Source organism: Mobula hypostoma, chromosome 14 (genome assembly GCF_963921235.1).
Source record: "Mobula hypostoma chromosome 14, sMobHyp1.1, whole genome shotgun sequence".
Lineage (NCBI taxonomy): Eukaryota > Metazoa > Chordata > Chondrichthyes > Myliobatiformes > Myliobatidae > Mobula > Mobula hypostoma.
The window spans coordinates 20,687,784-20,704,681 of NC_086110.1; the positions used below are offsets into that span (position 1 = coordinate 20,687,784).

General features: G+C 43.1%; 1 protein-coding gene across 2 annotated transcripts; it reads left to right on the forward strand.

Moving 5' to 3' along the window:
- The first annotated feature begins 230 nt into the window (after window positions 1-230).
- Window positions 231-13,603, forward strand: LOC134356463 (tubulin polymerization-promoting protein family member 3-like). Of its 2 annotated transcripts, XM_063067419.1 has the most exons (4): window positions 231-251; window positions 1,379-1,530; window positions 6,270-6,423; window positions 13,415-13,603. In XM_063067419.1, the coding sequence occupies exons 1-4, from the start codon at window positions 231-233 to the stop codon at window positions 13,601-13,603; spliced, it is 516 nt and encodes a 171-aa protein (XP_062923489.1). The 2 variants fall into 2 exon arrangements, with proteins under 2 accessions (XP_062923489.1, XP_062923488.1); XM_063067418.1 differs by lacking the exon at window positions 231-251 and having other exon boundaries at window positions 1,340-1,530.
- The last annotated feature ends 3,295 nt before the right edge of the window (window positions 13,604-16,898 follow it).

Consider the following 16,898-nt stretch of genomic DNA (forward strand, 5'->3'; position numbering starts at 1 on the left):
AGGAGGTTGAACATTGAAGAGATTACTAGCAATACTGGGCCAATTGAAGGTTAATGGGTGACCTTTGACTTTATCACCATTATCATTATTAAATATTATACAATCTGGAAAATTATTTGGCAAAAATCAAATCATAATATTTATTAAAAAATCCTTCCACCAATCAGATCTCAGGATTCAGATGATAATAATGGGCATTGTTGACTTTATTGCACAGCTTTGATGTTGCCATGGCTGCAGAAGCAAGGAAGGTCAATGCTGCCCTTAAAAATTCAAACAAGAGGAATGATCCTTCTGTAGACGCTTTAGGATATTAGGTGAGCCATTTCAGGGGTATAAAATATAGTTCAAGTTTATCGGTTTTAAAATTAAAGAATTAAGTTATACTGTAGTTCTTTTTTGGCTTGGCTGAGTCTGAGAATTCTTCAAACACTGCTGAATAGCAAAGGAATGCAGGAAGGCTCCTCGCTGATGTACTTGCTCATTCGAACAGGTCTGACCAGTTAGCACAGAACACGAAATACTGAACACTACAGTACAGAAACAGGCCATTTGCCCACAATATCTGTGCCAACCATGACGCTCATTTAAACAGCACATTCATTTGTGTATTAGATTAGATTCAACTTTACTGCCATTGTGCCGAGTACAGATACAAAGCCAATGAAATGCATTTAGCATCTGATCAGAAATGCAAAGAATAGTGTTATTTACAAAATAATTGCGAATAAAAAAGTGCTACAGCACACAAATATAAAAGTACTGAGACAGTACAATACGGATGCAATACTGCTTAGCGCTGTGATGTGAGGTTCAGCAGTGTCACAGCCTCAGGGAAGAAGCTCTTCCTGTGCCTGCTGGTGTGGGAGCGGAGGCTCCTGTAGCGCCTACCAGATGGGAGGAGAGTAAAAAGTCCACGGTTAGGGTGAGATGCATCCCTGATAATGCTTTTCACCCTGCCCAGGCAGCGTTTATGGTAGATGTTCTCAATGGTGGGCATATATGACCTATATCCCTCCAATTAACATACATCTATTCACTAGTTTTAAATGCCATTCTAATGTCACGTCTTACCCTTCAAGGAATACCTGATCATGTGTCTGTTTAAATGCCTTTTAAACTTTGCTAACGTTTAATCAGCCGTTTTGGTGGAGGGACAGTATTTCCCATTCATCAGCACTCCCTACTCAGTAAAGCAACTTCAGTGTAAAGATTGGAAATATTTCCATCTCTTCAGTTGTAGAATACAATTTCTTTTCCAATAGTTTTAGATAATTTCCTTTCAAATCCCTCTTTTTATTTTACACAGGATAACTGAATAAACCACAGAAACTGAAGAATGGCAGGAACATCAACAAATACGCAAGCTCTGCATGAGTCTTTCAAAAAATTTGCAATGCATGGGGATACTAAGTCAACTGGGAATGAAATGAATGGGAAAAACTGGTGCAAACTGTGCAAAGACTGCAACATAATCGATGGTAAAATAGTCACCTCAACCGATGTGGATATTCTATTTTCCAAAGTAAAGTAGGTAGCAGCCACTTCCAGAGTCAGAATCAGAATCAGGTTTATTCTCACTGGCGTGTGACACGAAATTTGTTCACTTAGCAGCAGCAGTTCAATGCAATACATAATATAGCAGAGAGAGAGAGAAAAAAAAATAAAATAAAAATAATAAATAAACAAGTAAATCAATTACATATATTGAATAGATTTTTTTAAAAAGCGCAAGAACTGAAATACTGTATATTAAAAAAAAGTGAGGTAGTATTCACGGGTTCAATGTCCATTTAGGAATCGGATGGCAGAGGGGAAGAAGCTGTTCCTGAATCGCTGAGTGTGTGCCTTCAGGCTTCTGTACCTCCTACCTGATGGTAACAGTGAGAAAAGGGCATGCCCTGGGTGAAGCTCAATAAAACTGCTTGTACTCATTTTATTGCATAAATTTGCTGAAATTTTCCTCACAATAGAAAGTACAACAAGCCAATTTGACAATGCAAATCTTGGACCGAGCAATGTGATGATTAGTCTGCTATTGTTTTCCTTATACTCGCTCAGTGCACTGCTGTAATGAAATGATCTGTATGGATGGTATGCACAACAAGATTTTCACTGTACCTCGGTACATGTGACAGTAATAAATACTAATTAAATGTTATTACATAATTCTCTATCATCCAGTTTATCCTCGAGGATAGCACTTACAATTCCATTCCCATCAGATTGGACTAAATATTGTAGTCGCAGTAGTCTACAACTCCCAGGAGCCCTGAGACAATCATAAAGTCCTGAGCAATTGAAGGCCACCAACAGAACGGAATACCTGAGGACAGTAAATAATAAAATTATTTCACTTCTCAAAGTTTAACCTATCCATCATTTTAATCCACCCACTCCAGCAAAGCAATCAACCAAGCATCGAGGTCAATGATGACAACATAGGGTTGAGAGAGCAAACTGTCAGTCACCTTGTCTTGGATGTTGCCAACCTTCATGCTTCATTTATCATCTGATTGTGCCTTGTGGACTATAGAAACGCTTTAGCGATTTGGACGTTCGGTCTCATAGAGTATTCAGCGTTTGAACTATAGGGACAGTGAGCGAAGATGCAGACTATGAAATATCAGAAAAACTCCCTGTAATGTGCGCTGTAGAGTGTTTACTTGTCTGCATATACACCTGTACTATGCAACATCATTTATTTTAGTGCTGTGTCTGGGGAGAAATGATAGACTGCAGGGATAAATCCAGCCAGGTTTCAAAGGGATATGCAGGTACCAAAGGACCTGGGTGTAGATGGCCGCCTATCCTTGAGAGTGGTAAACATCTGTGATTCAGAATTCATAGAGCAATACAAAGCAATGTTGAACAATACAGAACACCAGTTAGGTCACAACTATAATCATGCATCCAATTCTGATAACCACACAGATGGAGATTCTGGAGAAAATACAGCGGAGATTTACTGGAATGGTTCTAGGGAGGAGGGACCTTTGGCCTCAAGATTTGACTGAAGAAATTGTTGGTTCTGCACTCAGTGGAGAGGGCTTTTGTTAAAGGTGTACAAGGTTTCATCTGGTTTAGGTAAGGTAAATATGGGGAAGCTATTTCCATTAGCAGATGGTTCAATATTTAAGGCATTGGCAAAAAATTACCAGGGCAGCTTGAGAAAAATTGTGATGTGCCAGGATATCTCTGCAGGAGAGTATCCTCAGCCCAACCATCTTCAACAGCTTTCTTGAAGGCATTCCTTGCATCATAAAGTCTAGAGGTCTATTTTTGAACGGCTTGTCAAGCCTCATATCACAGCCAGCCTCCCCTCATCGCTGGATCCTCTACAGTTTGCTTATCGTCCAAATCGCTCTACGGAGGAGGCAATATCCACCACACTGCACACAGTTCTCTCTCACTTGGACAACAAAGACACTTATGCCAGAATCCTGTATATTGATTTCAGTTCAGCGTTCGATACCATCATCCCGCAGAAACTAGTGGAGAAACTGTCGCTGCTTGGCCTTAACACTGCCATGTGTCGCTGGATTCTGGATTTCTTGACAGAGAGACCACAATCAGTCCGTGTTGGCAGGAACATCTCTGACTCCATCACACTGAGCACTGGATCCCCACAAGGCTGTGTGCTTAGCCGATTGCTGTTTACACTGCTAACACATGACTGTGCAGCCAGATTCAAGGGGAACCTAATCATTAAATTTGCTGATGATACCACAGTGGTGGGGCTCATCAGCAAAAATGACGAGACAATGTACAGGGAGGAGGTCAAACACCTAGAGAGCTGGTGCAGTGATAACAACTTGATGCTTAATGTCACCAAAACCAAGGAGATGATCGTCAATTTCAGACGGTCACAGCCTGAGCACACACCCCTCAGCATCAGCGGCCCCACAGTGGAAAGAGCGGAAAACATCAAGTTCCTTGGGGTGCAGATCTCGGACAATCTCACCTGGTCCAGGAACACCACTGGGATTGTGAAACGGGCCCAGCAGAGACTGCACTTTCTGAGGAAGCTTAAACAAGCATCACTCCCCACTAACATCTTAACTACATTCTACAGAGGCGTGGTTGAGAGTGTGCTGACCTTTTGCATCACAACCTGGTACCCCAGCTGCAGCGCTGTTGACAAAAAAGCCTTGCAGAGGGTGGTTAGGGGAGCAGAGAAGGTTACTGGGGTCTCCTTACCTTCAGTCCAAGACCTCTTTCAGAGTCGATGCCTCCAGAAGACACGGTAAATCATTAAAGACCCCTCACACCCTCTCCATGAACTGTTTGTTCTTCTGCCATCAGGCAAACATTACAGGAGCATCAAAACTAAAACCACAAGGCTACTAAACAGCTTCCTCCCACAGGCAGTCAGACTGCTAAATAGCTGCTCTACCTGACTCTGCTTTGGACACTTTTAACTTGCACTGGACAACTATAACTTGATTTTAACTGACATGTGGCTGTTGTGTTTTACTATTTACTGTTATGTTTATTATTTAGTGTTGCGTTTGTTATGTTATGATTGCACTGCTCCTGGGAAACGCTGTCTCATTCTGCCCTGCAGAGCTGATGTACGGTTAGAACGACAATAAAGTTTTTTTGAATCTTTGTATCTTTATTTGACCACACAATGTTCGGTTCCATTCACGACTCCTCAGCATACAAAACAATCCTTGTCTGTACGCAGCAAGATCTGGACAAACGTCAGGCGCAGGTATCAGGAGACACTTATGCTTCTGAAGCACCTGGCAATGAATATCTTCCATATACAGAGCCCAATCATCCACCTTTGATATCGAAAGGCATTATCTTCAGCAACACATTTCCCATCAATATCCTGGAGGTCATCATCGATTCGAGGCTGAATTTGACCAGCCACATAGATACTACAGCTGTGAGAACAGGCTAAAAAGTTAATAAACACAAGAGATTTTGCAGTTGCTAGAAAGCCAGAGCAACACGCACCGTAAAATGCTGGGGGAATTCAGCAGTTCAGGCACATCAGTGGAGAGGAATAAACAGTCAGTGTTTTGAGCTGAGACACTTCAAGAAGTCCGTTCATCAGAAGCCAAGTATCCCGCAACAAACAAAACACATTCCGATACCCCAAGGTCCTTCCATCACCTACCAGAATTTAGCAAGGTTCATGCAAATCCAACAACACTCAAGAATTTCAACAACATTCAGGACTATGCAGCTCACTGGATTCGTTCTGTATCCAGCACCTTAAATATTTATTCCCTCTGCCACAGGATCATGTGCTGGCCGGTGGTGTAGTGGCATCAGCACCAGGTTTTGAGGTGAGTGGTCCCCGGTTCGAATCCGGCCGGCTCCTTGCACGCTTTCCATCCGTGCTGGGTTGAGCGTCAAGCTAGCAACTCGGCCACATAAACAACAGACAAAATGGTCAAAGAACACTGAGGCTGTCTACAAGAAGCGTCAGAGCCATCTCTATTTCCTGAGGAGACTGAGGTCCTTTAACATCTGCCGGACGATGCTGAGGATGTTCTACGTGTCTGTGGTGGCTAGTGCGATCATGTTTGCTGTTGTGTGCTGGGGCAGCAGACTGAGGGTAATTTCCCTCGGGATCAATAAAGTATGTCTATCTATCTATCTAAATGCTAAAAAAAAGGGCAAGGTTGCCATAAGGTGCGTAGGGGAATAACAACAGTCTCAAAGAGGACACAGTCTGTCCATCTATAGAAAGTACAGTCGTTACTGCTCTAATCTACTCTGACTGCACCTTCCAGACAGGCTATCTCGGTCTCCATGGCCACATGGGAACATCTCAAACTCCAGGTTCCTTGGCAAATTGCACACCAACCTGCTTTGGAAACGTTTTCTTTTTTGCAGCTGGATCTTGTTTCTCTCTATCCAACAGCACAGCTGGAATCTCATCACCTGAAGAACGGCAACATTTCAACAAGGTGACTTCTGAATGGCCAACAGGGATTTCCAATAAATATTGGCCTTGCTGGTTTGTCCAGTTGTTATTGCTGAACAATAATTATATTGTAGATGTTAGAAAAATGAGTCTAGAACTACTGGTTACATTCAATATATCAGGTTGCATCAAATGAAAGAGAAACAGATTTAACATTATAGATTCTTGAGCAATAATCATATTTCAGTTTTTTTTCTCCATAAACGCTGTTTGACTTGCTCAGTATTTAAAACATCTCCTGCTTTGTATTTACAATTTTTAATGCCAGTCCAATCCGGAAACAATAAGAGAAAGTTAATCTACAATTATGTTTTAATTCCAGGGCCAAATCAGCTCAGGTAATCAACTTTGAAGAGTTTAATGCGGCTCTGAGAGAACTCGCTCCAAAGAGGTTCAAAGGACAAAGTCAAGAAGATGCACTTCAGTCAATTTATGGTTTAATAGCTGGAAAAGACCCAGCTAACCTCGGAGTAACAGTAAGTGTCTTGACCCAACCTAATTACAAACTCAGATCTGAAGTTGAATCATGCAGTTTCAAATGTCTCCATAAGATTCCATTAACTTCCCTCGAGTTTTTGGCTTTTATATTGAGATATTGAACACTTAAAATTCCTGAACTCATTCTCTTCTTCTAACTGGAACCAATATGAATGAAGCAGACTTTGGTTCATTTCTGTCAGATTCTCAGAAGATATACAGCCATGTCATCGACTTCCTGAGCATATTATCTACTGTATGTATACTCAGAACACAGAGATAATATAGATCACATCACACACATTTGTACATCTGTATGTGCTCACAGAAACATATATCTGTCACAGACACATTTGTATATGGTATCAATTCAAAACAACCATGTGTGTGTTTGCAGCAAAATACTGGGCAACCCAATTCGCGATCATAATTTCTAATGGATGAAATGTTCAACTGGAGAGCACTCTCCAGCAGAGAGCTTGAAATGAGACGTGGAACTTATTTTTTATGAAATGCTTAAATCAATCCCTCTGTAAAGAGACTTCTGGGGCCATTATTTTCCATTCAGGTCAAACCATCAAACTATGCTATGGCAGGCTTTACATGGTGGGCAGATGAAGTCCCTCCAAGCAGATTGGTAATTTAGCCAGCTTACACCCAGGACACACTACAATCAAGCATGTTACAAAGTGGTTCAGAGCTTGGTTACAGGCCTTTCAGCCCATCAGGTGAGCTTCAATCATAAACTACCCATTTATTCCAATCCTAATCGATCCTATTATCCCTGCATTGCTTGGACTCATTCACTCTTTCCCGATCACTAGGGGCAATTAGTGATGGCCACTTAATCTTCTTTGGGGTGTGGGAGGAAAGCAGAGCACCTGGAGTATAAACAAATTCCCCAAGACTAGGATTGAACCGGGGTCTCTGGCGTTGGAAGGCAGCAGCTCTACCCACTGCATCAGTGTACTGCTCTTTGAGCTGTAGGGAAGTTCCTACAGTGTTGAGCTTCTGTACGACTGATGTGCTCACCCACCCTCAATGGAGGCAGAGCATTGAACAGTAGTTACTCAAAATATGTTGTGTACTCCTTCTTGAAAAGTCTGCCCAGTACAATATGCGATGAAATGCTCCAAGATTTTTTGAATGTATTTGTTGCCATCCTTTGACTTCACTTTGAGGGAATTCTTAAAGCTCAAATCACTTGGGAGTACTTGCCAGCAATTGCAATTAGTCAAAAAAACACAAGAGATTCTACAGATGCTGGAAATCCGGAGTAACACAGAAAAATGTGGAAGGACTCAGCAGATCAGGCAGCATTTATTGAAAGAGATGAAGTATCGACATTTCAGGCTGAGATCTTTATCAGGACTCATGAACTGATGAGGGGGTCTCAGTCCGAAACGTCAGTTCATTATTCCCTTCTGTGGATGCTGTCTGACCTGCTGAGTTCCTCCAACACTTTGGGTGCAATTGGTCAAAGATTCAATGGTAATCTTGGGTGTTTCAGCCAACAGAACATAAGATGTTGTGGATGAACATCAGAACAGGCATTCAATGAATAAATTTTAAATGAAATCACCTTGAATTCTTGAGAACACTGTCCAAGCTGACAGTGGGCTCTGCAACAACACATCGGATGGGATCTAAAACCAGCACACCAGCGCCCCCCCCCCCCAAGATCCAGATTCTGAATCTAATTTGAGTACAAGGATATTTCAGTTCAGTGATTTTTTTCTCTGTTGCATTTTCTATCCATGGAAAGGTTAGGAATTATCTGTAAAATCTCATTGTAAGAAGTCGACAGCTGTAACACACAAGATGCCAGATGCATTGATTAGTCAGGCCAAGAATGTTGGCCATTTCCCATGGAAACCGGCCATCTACACCACTTTTACAATGCTGGTGGCTCTTCCCAAACCAAGTGATTTTATTGGCTGCGTGTACGTGTTGAAGGAATCAGCAGCGTTCAAGGGTGTGGGCCTGAGTGGAAATGTGGAGATCCATCTAAATGATACCCCGCTCGGGAACAACAATATTTCCCATGCCAGAGAAACTCAGCTGCCACATGACCATAGTGTATCATATCCCACAAACAAGTACTAGTTACTCCGGTAACTGCATGATTCCACCAGGCTATAGTTCTGTGGTTTCACAAAGCAAGTCGTGTGGTAGGTGGTTGCTTGAAGATCGAGTCTACCCACTGGAACGCTTGCTCACGAGTACCTGTAATATATCCTCCAGAAAATAGGTTACAGCATTTCTTTCCACCTCCATGTGTCCGTCCATGTTCCTGTGCTGCTGAATTCATCCCGCCCCTGAATCCCCTGGACTGTGCGCTTGCCATTGTGTGCGTGACCATGAAATGTTTCATACAGGGCAAACCATCTTCAGCCCCAAGATGGACAAAACCATATTTCTGAAAGCAGCCAAATAAATGTGCACTGTAACGAAGCTTTGGAAAGATTCTCTTGGGTGCTGAACAGCAGATTTGCAGACTTGTAAGTCAGAGAGAGAAAAAAATACAAGTGGAAAGTCAAATATTAGAAGAAAGGCTAATGATTGGCATGAGCTTATGGATTCTCTGCGTCTTCCAGCCATTTCCACCCACCACTCACTCAGTCTCTTAGCCAGCTCACTATTTGGAGAATCAAATACAGATATATTGGACAGAATGAATCCCCTGCTACTTCCAGCATTATCCTTGAAGAGGATCAACATTAAGAACTATACATATTAGATACACAGAAACATAGAAAACCTACAGCACAATACAGGCCCTTCGGCCCACAAAGTTGTGCCAAACATGTCTCTGCCTTAGAAATTACTAGGCTTACCCATAGCCCTCTATTTTTCTAAGCTCCATGTACCTATCCAAAACTCTCTTAAAAGACCCTATCGTATCCGCTTCTACCACTGTTGCCGGCAGCCCATTCCATGCACTCACCACTCTCTGAGTAAAAAATTTACCCCTGACATCTCCTCTGTACCTACTCCCCAGCACCTTAAAACTGTGCCCTCTTGTGGCAGCCATTTCAGCCCTGGGAAAAAGCCTCTGACTATCCACACGATCAATGCCTCTCATCATCTGATACAGCTCTGTCAGGTTACCTCTCATCCTTCGTCGTTCCAAGAAGAAAAGGCCGAGTTCACTCAATCTGTTTTCATAACACATGCTCCCCAATCCAGGCAACATCCTTGTAAATCTCCTCTGCACCCTTTCTATGGCTTCCACATCCTTCCTGTAGTAAGGTGACCAGAACTGAGCACAGTACTCCAAAGTGGGGTCTGACCAGTGTCCTATATAGCTGCAACATTACCTCTCGGCTTCTAAATTCAAATCTACAATTGGTGAAGGACAATACACCGTACGCCTTCTTAACCACACAGTCAACCTGCGCAGCAGCTTTGAGTGTCCTACGGACTCAGACCCCAAGATCCCTCTGATATACACCACACTACCAAGAGTCTTACCATTAATACTGCCATCATATTTGACATACCAAAATGAAACACTTCACACTTATCTGGGTTGAACTCCATTCTGCCACTTCTCAGCCCAGTTTTGCATCCTCTCAATGTCCCGCTGCAACCTCTGACAGCCCTCCACACTATCCACAACACCCCCAACCTTTGTGTCATCAGCAAATTTACTAACCCACCCCTCCACTTCCTCATCCAGGTCATTTATAAAAATCACGAAGAGTAAGGGTCCCTGAGGCACACCACTGGTCACCGACCTCCATGCAGGATATGACTCATCTACGACCACTCTTCGCCTTCTGTGGGCAAGCCAGTTCTGGATCCACAAAGCAATGTCCCCTTGGATTCCATGCCTCCTTACTTTCTCAGTAATCCTTGCATGGGGTACCATATCAAATGCCTTGCTGAAATCCATATACACTACATCTACTGCTCTTCCTTCATCAATGTGTTTAGTCACTTCCTCAAAAAATTCAATCAGGCTCGTAAGGCACGACCTGCCCTTTTCAAAGCCATGCTGACTATTCCTAATCATATTATACCTCTCCAAATGTTTATAAATTCTGCCTCTCAGGATCTTCTCCATCAACTTACCAACCACTGAAGTAAAACTCACTGGTCTATAATTTCCTGGGCTATCTCTACTCCCTCTCTTGAATAAGAGAATTTGATAGAGGAATGTAAGTGTGCGACCCAACAATCCCCCCTATCAGTGAACCATTGTCCATCCCTGAATCTGCTGCAGTTGTACGTTTTGATTTGAATACATGCTCAGTATTCTTCAGGATGCCATATGTAATAGGTAACGGTCCAAAGCATGGCTTCAACAGAGAGTCCCTTGCCAAAATGTAGGCCCATCGGTACATTTGCAAAGTCACAAATTGCAGTGTATTAACCTTTCATGGTCCTTCACCGACTTGGGACGCCAGTAGTTTATCCACAAATAGTACATCAGGCAAACTGAAGGTTGACTGATTTTACTAGTTTCTTCCTCACCCCTTGACAGTAATTGAGCCCATGGTCCTTAAGCAACCTCCACCCAGGCAGGGTAAAGACATAAAAAAGTTGGGAATGTGTTCCCCTGCTGGACAGGGAGAATTCTTCCTTCTTATTTAGCACTCTGGAAAAATAACCTTCTGCTTCATGATCTTTGTTCTGCTTTAATACATTGGATGAGGACGAATCAGAATGAGAATCAGGTTTATTCTCACCGGTATGTGCTGTGTAATTTGTTAACTTAGCAGCAGCAGTTCAATGCAATACATAATATAGAAGAAGAAGAAAAAATAATAATAAATAAATAAGCTACTCAATTACAGTACTAATTTACTAATTTTTAATATTTAGTATTTGTAATCCAGGGAGCGGGAAGTGCAGAATCAAATATCACAGGGATGATTGTACGTTCTAGTATCAATTGTTTGGCGACAATAAAGTATATATATATTGAATAGATTAAAAATCATGCAAACAACAGAAATAATATATATTCAAAAAAGTAAGGTAGTGTTTGTGCATTCAATGTCCATTTAGGAATCAGATGGCAGAGGGGACAAAGCTGTTCCTGAATTGCTGAGTGTGTGCCTTCAGGTTTCTGTATCTCCTACCTGATGGTAACAGTGAGAAAAGGGCATGCCCTGGGTGCTGGGGGTCCTTAATAATGGATGCTGCCTTTCTGAGACATCGCTCCTTGAAGATGTCCTGGGTACTTTGTAGGCTAGTACCCAAGATGGAGCCATCTAAATTTACAACTCTCCAGTTTCTTTCAGTCCTGTCCAGTAGTCGCTCCTCACCCCCACCCCCATACCAGACAGTGATGCAGTCTGTCAGAATGCTCTCCACGGTACAACTGTAGAAGTTTTTGAGTGTATTTGTTGACATACTAAATCTCTTCAAACTCCTAATGAAGTATAGTCGCTGCCTCGCCTTCTTTATAACTGCATTGATATGTCGGGACCAGGTTAGATGCTCAGAGACCTTGACACCCAGGAAGTTGAAGCTGCTCACTCTCACCACTTCTGTTCTCGCTGTGAGAATTGGTATGTGTTCCCTCGTCTTACCCTTCCTGAAGTCCACAATCAGCTCTTTCGTCTTACTGACATTGAGTGCTCGGTTGTTGCTGCAACCCCACTCCACTAGTTGGCATATCTCGCTCCTGTACACCCTCTCGTCTCCATCTGAGATTCTACCAACAATGGATGTATCATCAGCAAATTCATGGATGGTATTTGAACTATGCCTAGCCACACAGTCACGTGTATATAGAGAGTAGAGCAGTGGGCTAAGCACACACCCCTCAGGTGCACCAGTGTTGATTGTCAGCGAGGAGGAGATGTTATCACCAATCCGTACAGATTGTGGTCTTCCGGCTAGGAAGTCAAGGACCAATTCCAGAAGGAGGTACAGAGGCCCAGGTTATGTAACTTCTCATTCAGGATTGTGGGAATGATGGTGTTTAATGCTGAGCTATAGTCGATGAACAGCATCCTGACATAGGTGTTTGCGTTGTCCAGGTGGTCTAAGACTGTGTGAAGAGCCATTGAGATCGAATCTGCCATTGACCTATTGTGGCAATAGGCAAATTGCAATGGGTCCAGGTCCTTGCTGAGGCAGGAGTTCAGTCTAGTCATGACCAACCTCTCAAAGCATTTCATCACTGTTGATGTGAGTGCTACCAGGCAATAGTCATTTAGGCAGCTCACATTATTCTTCTTAGGCACTGGTAGAATTGTTGTCCTTTTGAAGCAAGTGGGAACTTCTACCCATAGAGGTGAGAGTTTGAAAATGTCCTGGATCATTTTAATTTATTCATTCAAAACCCTAAACTCACTCATTGCCTGATAATGTTGTTTCTTTCTCCCAAACGCTGACTAGGCTTGGCACGGGAATAAAAACTTACTGATATCACTCCTAGTTACCTCCGGCCAATTTCATTAAGTACAGTACCTCACTGTTTGACTCCTACTGTTTCATTTGCAGCATATTCCAAACATACTTTTTCCATATCACACATTATACTTCCTGAAAGACTAGTGGATGGAATATTCCATTCAGTCTCTCAATCTCTCCTCACAATATTGATCCGGACACTGGACACTGGACACTGAAGGCTCATCCCAGTACTGTCAATAGCAGGTGGTGTTTGAATCCCTCCTTACTCATTGGCAGTATTCAATGACGAGAACATTTGGCTGATTGGCCAAAACTTCCCCTTGACCATAAATTGCTTTAACCGTCTGAGGCTCCTGCATCATATATTCCCATTTTAATAACCCTGGTGAAGCACAAGGTCCTAATACTTCCATTATCTTCAAACCTTTCCTCAAATGTAATCATAATCTCCTGTGGAACTTGTATGAATGCAGCAGTTTGCAGTCCCTCTTCATCTGTTTCGGACATAAAAATGTAATCTCACCCATTTGACCAGTGACCTCAATGCAAATTTATGGTGAAAACGACAGATATTTTTTAAAAATCTAACCTTTTCAATGTCGTTTCTCCTTCTAGGTTGCAACTAAAGGAGGTGGCATTGAAAGATTGACAGACACCTCTAAGTACACGGGTTCCCACAAAGAACGCTTTGACGAAAGCGGAAAAGGCAAAGGGATCAGTGGCAGGGAGTACATAGCAGAAAATACAGGTTACGTTGCAAACTACCAGGGTGCTGGAACGTATGACCGGAAAGTGAAGAAGTAGAAGTCGATTAGATGCTTCCACTAAAGGACAGAAGGACACCTGCACTCTCTGCACCCTCTTCAGTTGCTTAACTTCTCTAGCGTTTACATTAAAGGAATAAATTACATTTCTACTTTTACTTTTAAGTGCCTTCTTTACTGGTAGAAAGTGTGACTCACTGCTCCTGGTTCATCATTCCTGTCCTAAGGCGGCGAGCTGTGCTCTGTTGTTCTGATTCTGTTCCAAGGGATGAAATATTTTAAGGATGCACTTTCACCCACAATGGCAAGGATGCACTTTCACCCACAATGGCAACAATCGTAAATGCTAGCAAACATGGAGGTTGAGGGCAATAGAGAATGTCACCATGCGATTAAAAGATTGGGGTTGGAATACCAGTGCGAGCTGAGGGGAGGAGGAGTCTGCCACATGAAACAGGATTGAGGAAAAGTACCAGGCCAGACAGAAGGAAGAATGCCTTTGTGTACATAAGGGAGATCATTGACAGCTGGGGGAGTGGGAAACAGGCTGAGAGGAATATGGAAGAATATAAAGGCAGCTCAGTGATGCAGGGGAGGGAGTGATAGTGTGGAGCAACAGGTATTGCTCCTGCCTCACTGCTTGGGTTTCAGACTGACCCCATTTCACCTGTACAGTGTTTGCCCATTCTCCTGGTGGCCTGGTTGTGCTCCTACTGTTGACGGCATAGGAATGACGTAACTGAGGGAAAAAAGCCTAACCAGGAGCAGATAATATGTAGCAACAGAGGGGACAGAGCTTTGTGTGAATTCTACATGAGAGTCAAGAAGTTTTGGAGAACCTATCTGTCCCTATGGCAACAGTATTTTAAAACACCGTAGCACAAGGGCGGTGCATAGCACAACAGTTTACAGTGCAGATGACCCAGGTTCAATTCCCGCTGATGCCTGTGAGGAGGTTGTACATTCTTCTCATGACCATGTGTGTTTTCTTTAGGTCCCCCCGCAGTCCAAAGATGTAGCAGCTGGTGGAAGCTTGGTTTCCTTGGGCTGCGTAAGAGACACTCCAGTCTCATCAATTCCACGACTTTGAGACAGTTCTCCCATCCCAAACTCCAGTTTGTGTGGACACTGTGCAATTTGCTACCCTGTTACAAACAACAGAGAGCACGCTGACTGTATACGATTAAAGGAATTATATTTATGAATCATAACTAAAGGGTCAGTAAAGAAAAGGGCCCATTATACCAGGGGTGATTGATAAGTTCGTGGCCTGAGGTAGAAGGAGATCAGTTATTAACTTCAAGCTTTCTGCATTTTCACTCAAAGAGTTGAGATGCACGTGCATGTACTGAGAGCGTCTTGCACCTCCAGGTGGTCCACAACAGGGGTGATTGATAAGTTTGTGGCCTACAGTAGAAGGAGATATACAGCTCTCTTTACATGCACGTGCAGTTCGACTCTTTCAGTGATACTGCAGGAAGATTGAAGTCAATAACGCATCTCCTTCTACCTTAGGCCACGAACTTGTCAATCACCCCTGCTGTGGACACTTTCTGGAGGTCCAAGATCCGTATGACCCACGACTGTTGGACTAAGTGTGTAAATGTAGGAGGGGACTATGTTGAAAAATAAATGAGCTAGGTTTTCTAAAATTGACTCTTCTACCTTAGGTCATGAACTTATCAATCACCCCTTGTACTTGAACAGTCAAATGTGCACAAGTTGGAGCTCAGTTCTTCCCCAAAAGTAAGATTCACCGATCCTCAGCTCCTTGCTCCATCGAATCATGATCCCCCACCGGATCGAACCCTACGACCGGCTCTCTCCAGCGTCTTCTCTTCCTCTCCCGCCAAACAAAGGACCCAGCTCACAACGGCGTCAGGCACACAACACAAAAAACCACGCCCCTGATCGGACGGCTCACATTCCAAAGCCCCCGTTATCTCCAACCATAAACCAAACACTGCTTCCACTGAAAGACCATTACGTTAGCAGTAAAACTTTTCCTGGGGTGTTATGGTAGGCTAATTGATCATTGTAATTGGATTAATTAGGCTGAGATTAAATCAGGGGATTGCAGGGTGGTGCGCTCTGAAAGGCCGGAGGAGCAACTCCACGCTGGGTGTCAATTAAGTAAAATAAATAAATCCTGCAAGTATATGCCATTAATGCAAGGATGATGCAATGCCAATTTTAAATTTGATCACTTTTTATTAACAGAGGATATTAAGCAAATAGTATGCTGGTGAAATAACAGGATTAGCCAGAAGCTCAGGAAAGTCTGCCAATGCTAGAAAGCCAAAGCAAGGCACACAAAATGCGGGCGGAACAGTGGCCGTCTCAGCCCGAGACCCTCCTTCACGATGGAAGAAGAAGGGGGAAGATGCCAGAATAAACAGGTGGAGAGGGGTAGGGAGCTAGCTGGAAGGTGATAGGTGAAGCCAGATGGGTGGGAAAGGTCAAGGGCTGGAGAGGAAGGAATCTGATAGGGGAGTGGCGGCTTTGGGTGAGTACATGGTCAAAGACTTGGAGAGCAGAAGAGGGGAGCGGTCAGAAAGTGTTTCACTGAACTCATGTTGAAGAAACAATCTAAAGTTCTTCAGGGTAGAAGTCCCTTGTAGAGCCTTCACAGTGGAGCAGCAGATCATACACACAGGAGATTCTGCAGATGCTGTAAATCCAAAGCAATGCACACAAAATGCTGGAGGAACTCAGCAGGTCTGGCAGCATCTACGGAAATCAATAAACGGTCCATGTTTTGGGCCGAGACCAGGATCTTGCACTGATGACCTGTGGACAAGAGGTCAAATTCCATCACAGTGGTTGTGACTTTTAAATATGGTTAGCCAAATAATCTGGAATTTCAAAAGAATAAGTTAGTCTAAGTAATAGCAACCATTAAACTACTAGATCATCATTAAAAATCCATCCAGTTAATTACCACCCAATCAGAACACCAAAGTAATGGAAAGTGTTATTATGACACTGTTACAGTGTGAGGCATCGGAGTTCAGAGTTCAATTCCAGCCCCACCTGTAAGGAGTTTGTATGTCTTCCCCAATGACCATGTGGCTTTCCTCCGGGTGCTCTGGTTTCCTCCCACATTCCAAAGACTTACTGGTTAGTCGGTTAATTGTCCTGTGATTAGGCTAGGGTTAAATCGGTGGGTTTCTGGGTGGTGCGGTTTGTTGGGCCAGAAGGGCCAGTTTTGTGCTGTATCTTCAAATGTTTAAAAAATTATTTATTATTTATTAAGATACAGTGTGGAATAGGCCCTTCGAGCCCCACCACCCAGCTATCCCCTGACTGAATGCTCGCCTAATCACAGGACAACC

Bases quoted from the DNA above. Each gene is read 5' to 3' on its own strand.
- LOC134356463 (XM_063067418.1), top strand. From the start codon at position 1,340: ATGGCAGGAACATCAACAAATACGCAAGCTCTGCATGAGTCTTTCAAA. The intron at 1,531-6,269 runs GTAGGTAGCAGC...TTTTAATTCCAG, and splicing joins ATTCTATTTTCCAAAGTAAA to GGCCAAATCAGCTCAGGTAA. The intron at 6,424-13,414 runs GTAAGTGTCTTG...TTCTCCTTCTAG, and splicing joins CAGCTAACCTCGGAGTAACA to GTTGCAACTAAAGGAGGTGG.